At 31.9% G+C, this 15,446-nt stretch overlaps 1 protein-coding gene and 1 long non-coding RNA gene across 2 annotated transcripts; one reads left to right on the top strand and one right to left on the bottom strand.

The window, feature by feature from the left end:
* Positions 1-1,187: 1,187 nt before the first annotated feature.
* On the bottom strand, positions 1,188-5,334 carry LOC130797678 (glyceraldehyde-3-phosphate dehydrogenase, cytosolic). The gene is made up of 12 exons (XM_057660380.1): positions 5,055-5,334; positions 4,865-4,888; positions 4,669-4,769; positions 4,462-4,577; positions 4,243-4,342; positions 2,718-2,864; positions 2,567-2,627; positions 2,387-2,484; positions 2,089-2,231; positions 1,910-1,993; positions 1,716-1,805; positions 1,188-1,586 (listed from the first exon to the last, which is right to left on the bottom strand). Exons 1-12 carry the CDS (start codon positions 5,056-5,058, stop codon positions 1,544-1,546), a joined length of 1,011 nt encoding a protein of 336 aa, XP_057516363.1. The 5' UTR covers positions 5,059-5,334; the 3' UTR covers positions 1,188-1,543.
* Positions 5,335-9,330: 3,996 nt separating this feature from the next.
* LOC130797677 (uncharacterized) lies at positions 9,331-13,519 on the top strand. Its single transcript, XR_009038927.1, has 3 exons — positions 9,331-9,474; positions 9,574-9,635; positions 13,215-13,519. It is a non-coding gene; the product is annotated as an uncharacterized LOC130797677 (long non-coding RNA).
* Positions 13,520-15,446: the final 1,927 nt, after the last annotated feature.

Raw genomic sequence — 15,446 nt, 5'->3', positions numbered from 1 at the left:
TGTAGCTCAAGTTGGGCTAGGATTTTGACGCAAAATCTTCATAAAAATGTAGTTCTTAAAGGTTGGATTGATATTACATATATTAAATGGTTGAATGGGAGATTGAATGTCTAAAGAGCGAGTAAAAAGCATTGTTCGATCATACTAAAGAGTTAGAATTAGGGTTTAGCATTAAGTTGTAGGTGCTCCTTCAATTAATTGTTTCTCTAACAATAAGATTATAACTAAATTATCGTATGGATGTAAGTAATTAATTAGGGGTATCAATCTAATTGAAATACTAGGGTTGTTTTTTGTATTTATATATTTCTCAAGTATGTGTTTCTTTTTTTAATTAGCCAATTTCCTATTTACTATGATACAACCATGTTCATTGGCATCATCAACATCATTTATTCATCATTGCATCATTTTTTTTTCAAAATTATATGTTTTTGATTGTTTTTGCATAATTATTTGATTGATAGATGTACACAATACACATATCAAATTCAAACATCAAACTCTCCCATAGTCCCTCTTGAATGATTCTAATAATAAGATGCAATGTTATTTTTATTTTGAATGATTTTTTTATGAGAGTTTATGATTAAATTGTTAAAAAATAGCTTTAAGAGTAATTTTGGCTAGAGTTGTTTGCTTTCAAATGAATATTGCGAATTTCATTTAAAGACTTTGATTTTTTAAGAAACAATCTCCCATATGATCGGCTGATGTTTAGTATTTCTACTTTTTATTATTAATTTGTTTACTTGTCTTGCACGGTTACATCATACTAGGAGTTATGAGTCTAAGGATGATTAGGGGTCTAGTTTGGATCAAGTCCAACCGAACTAGACAGACTCAAACCCAAACCCAAACCCAATGAATCTAATTGGTCTAGAATCTTAAACGAGTCATAAATAGATCTTAATTTAACTATTCATACTTTCTTTTTTAGATCTTAAAGGTTTTGGTAGTACGAAAATGGATATATGGATTATATAAGTCTAAATTTACTCCAAATAAATACAAAAATAATTAAAGACAAACTTAAACTTAATTTTGAATTGTATAATAAATAGAGTCTAGAGAGCGTCTGAAGAGTCCAAGACAAGTCAGGCAAATATAGGTTTTAAATAGATTCAAAGAGAGGATTTGGGTTGAGTTTATTATAAAATACTGAATACGAAAGAACAAAGAAATTATTTTTAAGAAATAAAATCATACTCCAATGTCAAACTCTTCAAGAATTTTGGACAAATTCGACATTATTTAGAGAAAATATAAGAAAACAAAAACAGGGGTTGATAACACTCCGTTACAGACCACATACTCGGTATCAAATTTAAAGACAAAGCAGAAAGGGAGACAACCCAATATGCCAATTGCCAACACCTACTAATAATAATAATAATAATAATAATTAGTAATAAACAAAACGAAATCTCCAAAAGTTCTAATATCACAAAATCCCGCTTTATTCTAAGACAACTATCTCTGAACAATTAAGGATTAACACTGCATCAAAGCATGCATGCCGAGATTAACACCGAGAAACCGCTTAGGCCTTAGACATGTGAACGATCAAGTCGACAACACGGGAACTGCACAGCAATAACTCTTGTTTAATATAAGTTAAAGTTAAGTTGATCGAGTTAAGATTTGTTAAATTCAATTGAACCTCAGAAGTCGAAGTTAAGTTGGATCGAATTAAAATTTGATATGGTATTTACCTGTATCCCCACTCGTTGTCATACCAAGATACAAGCTTAATGAAGTTATCGTTCAAAGCAATACCAGCTTTGGCATCAAAGATACTTGACCTGAATTCACCAGATGCACATCCATTAGTTCATGATGAGCTGATTATTGTAAATGAGTACGGAATACAAATATTACTGGGTTGGTAAGGAGAATCGTTTCCTACCTGTTGTCACCAACGAAGTCGGTGGAAACAACATCATCCTCGGTGTACCCCAAAATTCCCTTCAACTTGCCCTCAGATTCCTCCCTGGTGTACCAATAAAGAGATGTAAATTAATGAGCACAAAAGAGTTACATAGAGTAGAAATATACCCCAGATTTGAGAAAGTAATGGTAGCTTACTTGATAGCAGCCTTAATCTGATCATAGGTAGCGGACTTCTCAAGTCTGACAGTAAGATCGACAACAGAGACATCAACAGTGGGAACACGGAAAGACATTCCGGTCAATTTTCCGTTGAGAGCTGGCAAAACCTTTCCAACAGCCTATGGGATAATGTAACATAACATTATAAGTAGATGCTCAAAAAGTTCAAACTTCACAATAAGCACCACAAAACACTAGTAGGAAACATTATGAATATAGTAGAATTATCCTTGGGGGTTATGAGCAATTGAGCAGATTGTTTAAAAGAAAATACCTTGGCTGCTCCGGTGCTGCTGGGAATGATGTTAAAGGAAGCAGCCCTTCCACCTCTCCAGTCCTTAGCAGAGGGACCATCAACAGTCTTCTGAGTGGCTGAAATCAAACAATTAGAAAAAATTTATTATGCCAGTAACAATTTTTACAATGGACACATGTAAGTCAAAGCAAGGCTAACCAGTGATAGAGTGAACAGTTGTCATGAGACCCTCAACAATGCCAAACCTGTCATGGATAACCTGAACCATATACAAGACACGTTTAAGTTTTCAATAATCGATTAGGAACATAGGGAAATCTGACAACTATGATGGAAGAACTACACCAACCTTGGCCAAGGGAGCAAGGCAGTTGGTGGTACAACTGGCGTTGGAAACAATGTCAAGTTCTGGCTTGTATTCATGTTCATTAACACCAACAACAAACATAGGAGCATCTTTGCTAGGAGCAGAAATGACAACTTTCTTGGCACCACCCTGATCAAACAAAAATCACAAAAGAATCAACAATTCTGCAGTTGCCCAAAAATCACATACAAAAAATTGAACCAAGGCACAACTATGCAGAAACAGAACCATATTCTAGAAACCCTAAAATAAATAGGTTGCATTCAACATCTTGGACCATTTAATACAAAGTTCAGCCATTGTTATTAATTGCAAATAGCTTATACGACCGAGAAATTTCCTAGAATGTTTGTTTGCACGTTAAGCTCAACCATTGTTTGATTGTTAGTACTAAATGGGGGCAAGTGAAATGATTTCCGATGTTAATTTTCCTAAAACATATCATGGTGATGAAACATTGATGATGAAGAATCTTTTGCCTACAATCATTCGTTATCACCTAATACTACCTCTCTAATGTTGATTTGTGAAGACAATTAGATGATTATAATAAAATAATCATAACCAGTAAACTTTTCATTAGCATTTCCACAATTTGATACCAAAAATCAAATGAGCCATGAAGAAAAAGTTTGCATGGAGTATATTACCTTAATAGGGACTATAAGTGATAAGTTAATAGGCTCACAATTTTACAGTTGATAGGCTACCTTCAACATCAAAGTACGGGCAATGAAACTACTGTAAGAAAAAGTCAATTAAAATAAAATCTTTTTATATATGAGATTGATTGTTTTTTAAGTGAGTTTGTTATAACTTAAAGTTAGGAAGTTAGTTATAGGGCATAATATAAATACATGTAATATCTCATTTTTTTATACACAGAAATTAGAAGTAAAAAGAAAAAAAAAAACAAATCAATCTACTACCACACTTGCATTCTGAACTAAATACAACGAAAACAAATTAATCTTATAGTGTGATAAAAGTCAAACGCAGATTTTTATTTTATAATGTTAATAATGCAAGACAGCAACATGCATTCAGTACAATCCACCACAACTGCACAGAACATCACACTATAAGTGGACAAGGAAGTGTAAACTTTAGATTACATTGTCAATAAATTAAAATGTCAAAGCAACTCAAAAAGTATTCGTATACTTGAGAAATGAAACTTCAATCTAAGAAACTCCGAATTCATGTTGAATATAACACCAATACGAAATGAGCAGCAAAAAAAATATAGAATATTCTGTAATTCTTCAATGCAAACAAAACAATTCATTGACAATTGACAAATCAGTAAGTACACAGCTAAAATCACTGAGATCTAATCTAATCTAATCAAATAAAAGCTACTACAGCTTTACCAAATAAAAGTATTTGAGTAAAAGTCATTCATTACGACACAAAATTTGAGAAAAAAAAAAGGTAGCATAATCCGACACGATGCATACGCCATTAAACCATAAAAAAGATAGTTAAGCATAGATCAGATAAAGACCTTCAAGTGAGCAGCAGCCTTATCTTTGTCGGTAAAGACACCGGTGGATTCTACTACGAAATCAGCTCCAGCATCTTTCCATGGGATCTCTTCTGGGTTCCTGGATTTACACCATCAAAACAAGCATTTCATCATTTACGCTTGTACTTTCACAAACATTATTATACACAAGAATAATGTACAAAATGTTAAATAGAACTTAGATCAGGTAAAATATACCTGTGACCGAAGATTTTGACGGCCTTCTCACCGAAGAGAAGAGTAGTTTCATCCTTAACCTTGACCTCATGGTGTTTCCATTGACCATGCACAGTGTCGTACTTAAACATATATGTCTACACCATAAACCATAAATTAACAAAGATCTACACCCTACATCGTCAAAACAATAAATCCAAACTCAAAAAAGAAAGTAAAATTAGGTACCATATAATCAGTGGTGATGAAGGGGTCATTAACAGCAACAAGTTCAACATCATCCCTCTGAAGAATAACTCTAGCAACCAAACGACCGATCCTTCCAAATCCTAAGTAAATTCATTTAAAAACTTCCAGATTAAACTAAGATTCAAATCTCAAACACAAATAAAACGAAAAATAAAGATCTAGTCATTAGTATTACCGTTGATTCCGATCTTAACCTTAGCTGCAGATTTAAAAACATCGATGAAAAAAACAAAAAAAAAACAAAAAAAAAAAAAAAAGATTATCAGTATCAGATTAAGTTAAAAACAAAAGAAAATTCAAATCAATTCACAAATCAAATCGAATCAAATCAAATAGACGAGAAATGACGATGAAAAATGGCGTACCCATTGAAATGGAGGAATGAAAAAAGAGGTTGAGAGTGTTTGGAGAAAATGATAAAAGAGTGAGAAGAGCGAGTAGAAAAAGGGATTGGGATTTTATTTAAAGGAGAGAAAAAGAAAAGGAGAAGGGTGACCGGGAAAACAGGTTTTTGATTCAAAGGCAGGGAGGTGAGGCGGATTTCTCGAAGGTTGTAATTGTTTTTTGGCAGAGAAAAAGAAAATGAGGGATCACGTGAGTGATGTGTGCTTCATGGAAAAGGAGAAAATAACGGCCACCTCATTGCATGAAATCCGAATATTCCAAGGCGGATTTTGAGTTGTCAATAAATGGGGAAGTATGAGTTGAACTCATTAACTGATGAGATGTTTCACAAATTAGTTTATTAAATAATTTTAGCTTATTTTGATGTAAATAGAATGTTAGATGGCTAAATCAGTTTATGTTAGTATTTTGTGAATTAATTAGTTGAAATAGCTTATTAATATGAATAAGCTATATTTAAACAAGCTGCTCGTAGCAGCGGGTTCAAAATCAACTAGTTAAACCAGTAATAAAACCAGTTGGTCAAATCAGTCATTATAATTAGCTATCAACTACCAGCTATCAGTCGTTCGCCAAACACCCCTCTTATTTTTTTAATTGATTATTTTAATATTATAAATTACTTTTAAAGTTATAATTGATTTTTGTGGAGTATATAAGTTATTGTTTTAAGTTTATAAGTAATTATTTAAAGATATTAAGTGTATATTTAATCAGTCAAATAGACATATCTCATCATGAAATTATTTCATTTGAAAATTTATGTTATTCTCTTCAATTTAGAGCTAATGTCTCATTCGCTTTTTGAACGTTTGTCAATATACTAATTCAATTTATAATATCTTTAATTGTGTATAATTGAGAATTATATAATTAATAAACTTCACATTGAAACAGATTAAACAAGATCACGCTTGAATATATTTGAACTTATAGATTAAGAATTAAATACGAATTAAAAGTAAGATGTGAATAGTATCAAAAGGCAAATGAGATACTAATTCTGAACTGGAGGGAGTACTTTTTTTTCCAATTTAAAGGTTTAATTAGGTCTAAAATAGATTGTAGGTTGAACGTAAGTATAAAATAAAAATAAAATAGATTTAGATTGAGTTTTAAATTTATTTTGGGTTGTGTAGTGAGCCGGTCTAGAACGAACCTAATGTGTCTAGGTCTTAAACGAGTCAAGCTTGGATTTGAGTCTACAAGTTTTGGACTAGGAAGCAGAAGCAAACCCAGACTCATTGTATCTTAAAAAATTTGCACATAAACTCTTAAATTAGGATTAGGCATAAGACAAATCTAAAAATGTCATGAACTCATGATCATTGTTATAAGAATGATCATAAGGTCAATGATCTTTTTGGATTTGTCGTAAACCTGACCCTAATTTAAGGGTATAGGCGCAAATTAGGATACCCTAAAATATATTGGCCATTTTAAGTAATTTTTTTGACCACTTAAAAATATTAATTGGCTTTATATAGTTGGATTTAAAAACTATATTTTAGGAGATTTTTGGTGAAATTATATATTGAATGTTAGGAGTTTATATAATAGAAAAAACTATTTTCTCCGTTCTAAATTACTTGCAATGTTTGACTTTTCACGCAGTATAATGTACTAATTCAATCCTTAATATTTCTAATTGTGTATATTAAAAAATATTAAAAATTGATATTAAAAATCTTTGCATTGAGACGAATCAAACAAGATCTCACTTAACTATATTTTAACTTATAGATTATAAAGTAATTACAAATTAAAAATGGTGAATAATAATATTGTTTTTCTAATGATGTGAGTAATATGGAGTGGAGGAAATATATTTTATTAAATATTCATTCTTAAACTTTTTTTTAAAGGTTTTGTTAGTATTTAAATGAGCCTATAGAATGTATAAAACTTGAAAGTATAAATTGAGTTCTAATAAATATAGTGATATACTTTGAACAAATTTAAAATTTATTTTGTGTTGAGAATAGATCAGATCTAGAGCATGTCTAATGGGTTTTGAAAAGGCTTAGGTTTTCAATAAGTCTTGAGAGAGATTTTGTGTTAGATCTGGGTTTGAATACCCCAGACGCAGATCTATACCCATTCATTTTTTCAGACTCGAGCCTATACCCGAAACAACTAAGTCTCAAAAAATTAAACCCAAACCCTAAAACTAAAAATCGGTTTGATAGGTGTCCAATAAATCTTAGACAATGACCATTTTTACACATAAGCCAACAACCATATAATTATATCTCATTTATAAATAAAGGTAAATTTTACTCCCTCCTATTCAGCTTATGTGTCCCATTTCCATTTAGGGTCAAGTCACCCTAAATGTCTCATTTCTATTTTTAGTATGTAACTTTTACCCTTATGCCCTTACTTGACTTAACATATTTACATTTATGCCCTCATTAAACTCAACTAATTTACCCCTCTTCTATCCTAAATAATCAATTAAAGCAACCTAATCTAAACACTCCTTAATCATTCCCTCCAATTTAAACCCTAACCCTACGCACCCCTTCCCATCCCCTCCCATTTTGTTCTTCGTGTTCTTCGTGTTCTTCTTTGTCCTCTGGTTTCCTCCATTGTTAACTCCTCCTTAGAACCCTAGATCTGGATTTGTGTTCTTCTCTGTCTGATTTCCTTCTTCGTGTTCTTTTGGTTTCTTGTTCTTCTCATTTTTCTCTCTGATGCGTTTTTCTTTGTTTTACCTTGCTCTATTTTCATGGAAAACCCTAAATCGCCCATTACCTCACCTCTCAAGAACCCTAAATCGCCCAGTACTTTCCCTCTCAAGAATCCTAACTCGCCTAATGTTTCCCCTCTCAAAATCCCTAAATCGCCTCTAGCAAACCCTAAGTTTTATGACGATGAGTTTTTTGACTCCTATGATGATGAATGCTCTTCAGTTGAAACAAATCCAAAGTGGGGTAGAGAACTAGATTCTGAGGATAAACCCATTTACACTCTTAAGGTTGATCTGTGGCCTAATCGTGAATATTCTTCTATTGATGTTTATTTTTCTAACACTGATTGTGAGGATGAAGATTGGCTTGACAAACTTGGCCTGTTTTCAAGTATGTTTATGTTCTTGTAATTGCGTTTTGACTGGTGATGATTTTTCGTTTTAGGGTTTTTTCGATGCATGATTTTCACATGCTCAATGATCTTTAAGTGAGAGCATTTTTTTTGCGACTAAAAAACGAACAAAAAAGGGGTTTGGATGGTTTTCCAAAACTTCAAGCGCTTAGATGTTCGTTTTTTGTTCAATGATTTCACAAAAATGAAATTTTTCTGAGAGTTTGTAAAAAGAACCACTTTTTTTCATTGTTGTAAGCATGAGTACAAATATTTCATTTTAAACAAGATCAAAATTTTTATACTTGTTGTTTAGATCTAAAACATCCCATTTTTAAGATCTCAAAAATTGTCCAAAAAATGCATGATTTGCTGTGTTGACATGGTAAGTGGTTTCCTTTTCTGTGTTGCTATTTTGCTGTGTTGCTTGCTGTTCATTTTTGTACTTGATGTGTTGGTATTCGTTGTTGTTGTTCCTCCAAAAACGTTGTTGACTATTATGCTTGATCTGGTCCTATTCTTCCCAAAATGATGTTCATTGTGGTTGTTTGTGGTTGTTTTGTTCATCGCTGTTGCTCCCAGAAAAACTTCTTATCTATTGTTCTTCTTGCTGTTGTGGCTCCTTCTTGCTGTTGGATTTGTTGTTCGTTCATCTGGCTTGCTGTGGTGGTTATGTTGTCAGTGACATTAACTTGACCTTCTTCAATACCCCTCGCATACCCTATCATTTCCACCAATTGATTCATTGTCTCTGAACTGATTTTAGCGAATAAATGTTGAGAAGAATCAACAACTAACTGTTTGTCCACACTTAGATAGTCAAGCAAAGTCCCTTTCCTAGCTGCTTTGGTTTTGTTCATGAAACAGTTATCGAAACGCCTTTGTTAAAAATTATTTTTTTTATAAGTAAAATGAGTTGTCATTTTAAAAGTAAAATTTTACTACGAATTTTAGATATCAGTTTTATTATTTTTGGGGACAAAATAAATTATACGGTGAAAAATATAGATATATTATCCACCTCATACTGTGATAAGTATGAGTAGAAAATTAATACCCACGTATGGCCACTATGGCCTATGACTCACCTCTCAATCCATTACTCATCATAATAAACCCCTTCCCCTAAGTTATATCTGTAAGATAATTTTTACTACTCTTTCTTTATACCATTATCATCTTCTTCATAACATCTCAAAGAAACACAAATCTGAGATTAATTTCTACCTTTATCTCTTCACAAAGTAGAACAAAAATCTAAAATTTTACCTACCTTTATCTTCTCAAAGTATTGGTGTGAGTAAATCTAAATAAAAGGTTTTTAATTGAAAAATCCTAATCTCAATTTCAGAAAAATGAAGTTAGAATCTAATTAAAGTGTTTTGATGATTGTAGCTATTGTAGAAGAAGGAGGACACATCTAATTATCACCATCTCCATCTCTTTTTGAATTAGAAGTAAGGTTTTTTTTTTTTTTTATTTTTTATGTGTTCTTGATTTTACTTGCAAGTTTATTTGATGGTCAATAGGACCTTAAATTGACTTTTAAATTGTTATGTGCTAGGATTTTAGAAGGTCTTTTGTTGGAATAATTGTAGTATCAAGAAGGTGCCATTTTGAGGTAGCCATGGAAGAACTAGCAATTGAAGTGAATCTTTGGTTTTGAAGTTTTATGTGATTGTGTGGAAATTTAACTTGCTCAAAAGTAACTCACAAAATAATCTATTTAAGCATAAATTGAATGTTTTGAAGTAGTTTTAAGTTCTTAAATGGTTGTTGATTCATGTACAAAGTTGAGAGTAAATTTCAGTTTATGTGAGCAAGTTCTATCCGAACCTGTGTTACTATTTTTGAGATAGTTAAAGTCGTTTCGGGGTTCTAGTGTCTTCATGAGATTTGTAGAGCATTGAGTCACGGTCGCGTGGGCACTTGAATCGCTCCTAAATGAGTTCGTATGAGAGAGTTATGTTCAAAATAGTGAAATACCAACAGGCTGTCATGAAAACCAATAATAAGCTTTCTATTTTGCCATTTTCGGGGCCGTTCTGATTGTTTCTGGGTTTTAGTGTCTGCATAAGAATAGTAGAGCTCTGAGTCTTCATCGCGTAGCCACTTGAATAGCCTCTATAAGAGTTCTTATGAGAAAGTTATGACCAATTTACTAACAGCTGTCCTGATATGGTACTAAAATGGAATTTATTAAGTGAGATTAGAAACTATAAAATAAATTGGATGTTTAGGGTTATTTATTGGGTATTTGAGATTAATTTAGGGTTATTATTCTTTCTTTATTGATTGGTATTGTTGAGTTATGGTTCTTATTTGAGTAATATGGGTGTTTGGTTCAAGTATAAATTTGGGAACATAAGAATTGATTAGGTATTAATTAATTGATAAGTTGGTTATTGGGATTTAAGAATTGTGTAAAATTAGTTAAACTCCATTGACTAGCTCAAGTTCTTACACGTTGATGGTTGATGATGAATTAATTGGTATTTTAAATGGTGATTGTTGATTTCAAAGAAAATTAATTGAATTGTTTTGTTTTATAATAAAATATTCGACATTGAAAAATGTCCATTTTTGGGAACCGGCAACGGATATTTATATCCGGATTATTGTGAAATCCTATAGCTTGGTAATATATTCCCATTTCGTTCTTGCAAGAACCGTATTTTTGGTGATGATGATCACCCGTGTTCTCAGAATTTTGATCAAGCCTACTTCCTGACAGTCCATATATTCCCACGTTTTAAAACATTATTACATTATTGTTTTTGATGAGTTTTGAATAAATATGTTTGGTATATACAGTTTTTTTTGTTTCGCAATGAAAGCATATGTTTCATTTGTCGTATTATTTCGCTATTAACTTGTAAAGTTATAGCCGTATTTTGATTCGTTATGAACTAAAGGTTCATAGTCGTATTTATGTCAATACCGAACGGTCTTTTAAAAGAGTTTGGATTTGGATAAAATAATGTTTATAAATGGTTACCAAGTGAACAAGGAATTTGGTTGGAGATGTTTGTTAATGACTTGTATATAAATGTAATAGTTTGTTGGATTACTCAACAATTCAATTGTTGCCAACTTTAGTGCGAATGGATGTGGTGCTCCTTTATGTGTCATGTGTTGCGATAGCGAGGACATCGTTTTTAGAAGTTAACTTATAATGATATTTTGAAAAATCATGTGTTGTAAAAAAAAATTTTAAAGAGTTTATAATGTATTAACTTAGCTTATAATTGGATTGTAATTAATTGTATTACAGTTATGTAAAGTTTTTAAATACTCTGATATTGGTTGCTGTGGCTATCGAGCCATAGGTCGAATTCAGCCCAGACTTCTATATATAAGTCTTCCGCTGTGCTTTATAGATAGTAATATTATACTATTTACGCTGGGTCGGGTTGTTTCAGTTCATATGTGGGATATGATAGTCAATACCCCCTTGCCTTTTCATGACCTCAATCTTACATGCTTGTAATGTTATGAACGCAAATCTTAAACATTGAGGACTTAAATTGTCAAATGCATTACTCACAACCCTTAGTAATTGTGGTACATTATAGGCTGCTCTCTGATATTGAAAAGCCTGAATTGATCAAAAAAAAACCTAGATCTAGTATATTCATGTCTAGAGAATTTGGTAGTTGTTGTACAAGTTGTATTAAAAAATCATCTTTCATTGCCTCCTCCATAAACTCTCTATCATTGTGTGCTATGTGTGACTTTGTATGATCTTGTTGAATTGAAATGTGCTTTGACATTCCGTGTGGCCACTTAGCTCTAATGGTGGGTAGGACATTAGTTATGAGCATTGATCTCATATGCTCTTTGGTTATTGATTGTATTGGCTTGGTCTCCAATTCCCTCCTCCTTCTGTTCTTTGAGCTCCTTTTGGCAGGCTCTTGAGTAATTAAAAGGCCATAACCCTATCTTACCATCAAAAAACACATCACCATTAGTTAAAAAAATTGGATTTGCAACAGCACACATGAGCATTATTTTTGGGATGAATCTTTTGGACCGACATTCCCTATGTGAATCTACTTCACCCGGTGCTAGGTAGTAAGTCTGTGATTCCCAAGTTAGATAGAAATGCTTTTCATCAATAAGAACAATGTTAGTATAAGGCTTAAACTTGAAACAATCACTTTGTTCATCATATTGCAACTTAGATAATGCAAAACTTAACTTGTGTAGTTTGTTGTTATCATTCAATGTGGGTTTGATTGCATTTGTGTGCTTTCTAATTACTTTGTCCTTCTTCCACCTACAAAGCGTAGACTGTGATACCTTCATTTGCTTTGCAACTGAGTGTTGAGTGCCTTTTATTTCAAATTTGATGGACTTGAATTTTTCCTCATCAAATTGAATCTTGGATGGTGCTTGTCTCCCAATCCTCTTGTTGTTGAGGTTGATGATTGTGTTGTTGTTTCCCCTTGCTTTTAAACTTCTTTTCATAATCTCGTGATTGTTTTCCTACACACTTCAAACTCTGTTGCAAGTGCATTAATTGTACCTTGCACCGGTTTTTCCTTTTTGTTTAATTTGGACAATAGCTTTTGCATTATTTGAGTTCTTTGTTGGGTGGAAAGATATTTGGTGGGAGCCATTTTAATTTGGATGTGTAATTAATGAGGTTGATAACTTTGGTATTTAATGCACTTGGTCTGAATTTCTGGTTTACATTTTCATTAGTGGCGCCAACAGTTGATGAATTTGGTTTCTGATTTGTTTAAGTTGATTTTCTACTTGTGTTGTACTTTCATTTTTGGCGCCTATTTGTGTATTCTAATTTCTGTTTATGTTGCACTTTCATTTTTGGCGCATGTTTGTGTATTCTGGTTTCTGATTTGTTTAAGTTGATTTCTGGTTTTTTGGACATTTATTTTTGTTTTTTTTTGAAACAAAACGAGATGGTACTGTGATGATTTTTTATAAAATGAAAATTTGGTTGTGTACAATTCCATGGCAATTTATGAAAATATTAATGCATCGATTTTTTTGGTAATTTGAAAAATCTGAAGTCATTGATCGGAAAAAAATTCGCACCCACATGATCAACAAAGACTGCAACTACACCGAAGTTGTTGAAGAATTGAGAAGGCTATCCGAGATTAAGTAGTCGAACTATGTAATTTTCATTATTATTTGGACTAATCATGTAATGTATTTGTAGGACGTATGCATTTTCGGTTATGAACCCGATCTATGTAATTTTCGTTATGAATTGAAAAAACTTAAAGACTTTTGGAGGTGAAAAATATTCACAATTTGTAAAAACACATGAGTATCTTCAAATTTGGAGGGAATCATTAATCTCTTAATCAATTCATTAAAATCCATAACATCACTCTCTCTTAACCCTTAGGGTCTCATTTTGACCCACCTTAAAATCCGTGAAAAGTTAAATGGGACTCTTTAGCTAAATAGGAGGGAGTATTATTCAACCAATGAAAGGGCATTGAAAACTTTTTTAACAAAGGTTTTAAGTTTACAAAAGTTTAGAATATTTTCAAGTGTGCCACAATATCAGAATAAATGCATTTTAATAGCATTCGAAACAACAAAAAGTCTTGTATGAGTCTATTTTACTATAAGGCGGACCCACACAAGCAACCAAATCATTCATATTTAAGAAAATAACAAATTGACTTAAGCTTAATATAATGATAACTGCCGTCATTTTTAAGAAAATAAAAATTAGACCAACCCATATTAAATTGTCTTATTGTGAGACAATCATAATAAAGAATGTCTTAAAAATTACTCCCTCCATTTTCTTTCTTCTCATTTGATATAAGGAGAGAGAAATTTAATGAAGGTTTTTAACAGATATATTAAATATAAAATATATGTATGTGAAATTTTGTTAAATTCGTCTTAATGTATACTTTTTTATCATATATCTTTTATAATTTTTTATGATGCATATTTAGAGATATTGGGAGTCGAAAATTACTTTGAAAACTGTGAAAAAGTAAATAAAAAGACAAAAAAAACTTAAGGAGTATTTTTGTTTTGTTTTGAAGAGAGATAATTTGGAAAAATTAATTTGTATGTAGACTGAGACATGAATGGTGTATTTGTGGTGAGGCTGATACTGTTGAAGAAAGTGGAGTACTTGGATAGGTGGTGGTAGGTGTGTATTGTCCGACTCAAAGGTTCAACAATCAGCAATCAGCAATCACCAATCAGTGTTATCTTACTTGAACCACACAATTAGTTGAATGGGAAATGGGAATTCAGATTTGACCTTCCTCCTATGGGCCAAAACTCAAAAGGCAGGAAATGTTGCATTCACTATTTCACTTGTTTGAGTTTGACCATTTGAATACTCCAATGGCCAATTGTACACATTTTTATGTTTTTATAATATAATAATACTCTCTTTCTCTCTCTTCCATTTACATCTCAGTTTATCCTATTTATTTTGCGCCATTTTTATTTTTGGATAATAGCCCACCATTTTCTTTTAATTTCATCTGTATATTTTATTCCTCTTTTAATTTTATCCGCACAATTTATTCTCTCTCTTCATTTATTACCACTTTCTTAAAATCATCCCCTTTCAATTTGATGCAACTCTAATCTCAGAAAATAGAAGGAGTATTTATTGTACTTCTTCCATTTTAAATTACTTGTAATATTAGAAAAATGACACTATTTATTCATCACTCTTCATTTGTGATTTGTTTGTAATCTATAAGAATTTATTGCCTTTCATGGGATGTTTGACACAAGAAAATAGGACTTATGAGACTTTTAAGATTAAAAAATCTTATCCCTTATTTGTCATGTTAGTGACTTGGTTGAAAGATACAAAAATAAAAGTCTCAACTAAAATACCCATCCTCCCCCAAAATATTTTTCTTGAGGATTTTCTCATTTTTTAATCTCATTCTCTATCCCACTCCTCTTAAAACAAACAAAGAATTGCGCTTTGCCAAAGTCTCATTTGTCATTTCCTCCTTGTAATCCATTTCTTTTTCCCTTTCTATTTCTTCTCTTCCTTTCTTTTCTCTTCAAAACTGCTATTCAAATATAATATTAAAAGAAAAAAAATTTAGAGCAAAATACTTTTTTTTTCTTTTCCCTTCCCCTCGATTCTCAACAAATACGGTTTACCCTCCCTCCTTACCCCTCCCCTTCTTCCCCGTCACTTCATTTTTTTTTATTTTGCTATCTAAACATAATGTTTGCTTAATAAGCTTGGTGTTTGATATGTACCAATGATAAGTACTTGCCATTTTAAAATC

This window comes from Amaranthus tricolor, chromosome 13, assembly GCF_026212465.1.
Source record: "Amaranthus tricolor cultivar Red isolate AtriRed21 chromosome 13, ASM2621246v1, whole genome shotgun sequence".
Taxonomy (NCBI): Eukaryota; Viridiplantae; Streptophyta; class Magnoliopsida; order Caryophyllales; family Amaranthaceae; genus Amaranthus; species Amaranthus tricolor.
The sequence above is the reverse complement of the archived record's forward strand: the minus strand, read 5'-3'. Positions and strand labels throughout refer to the sequence as shown.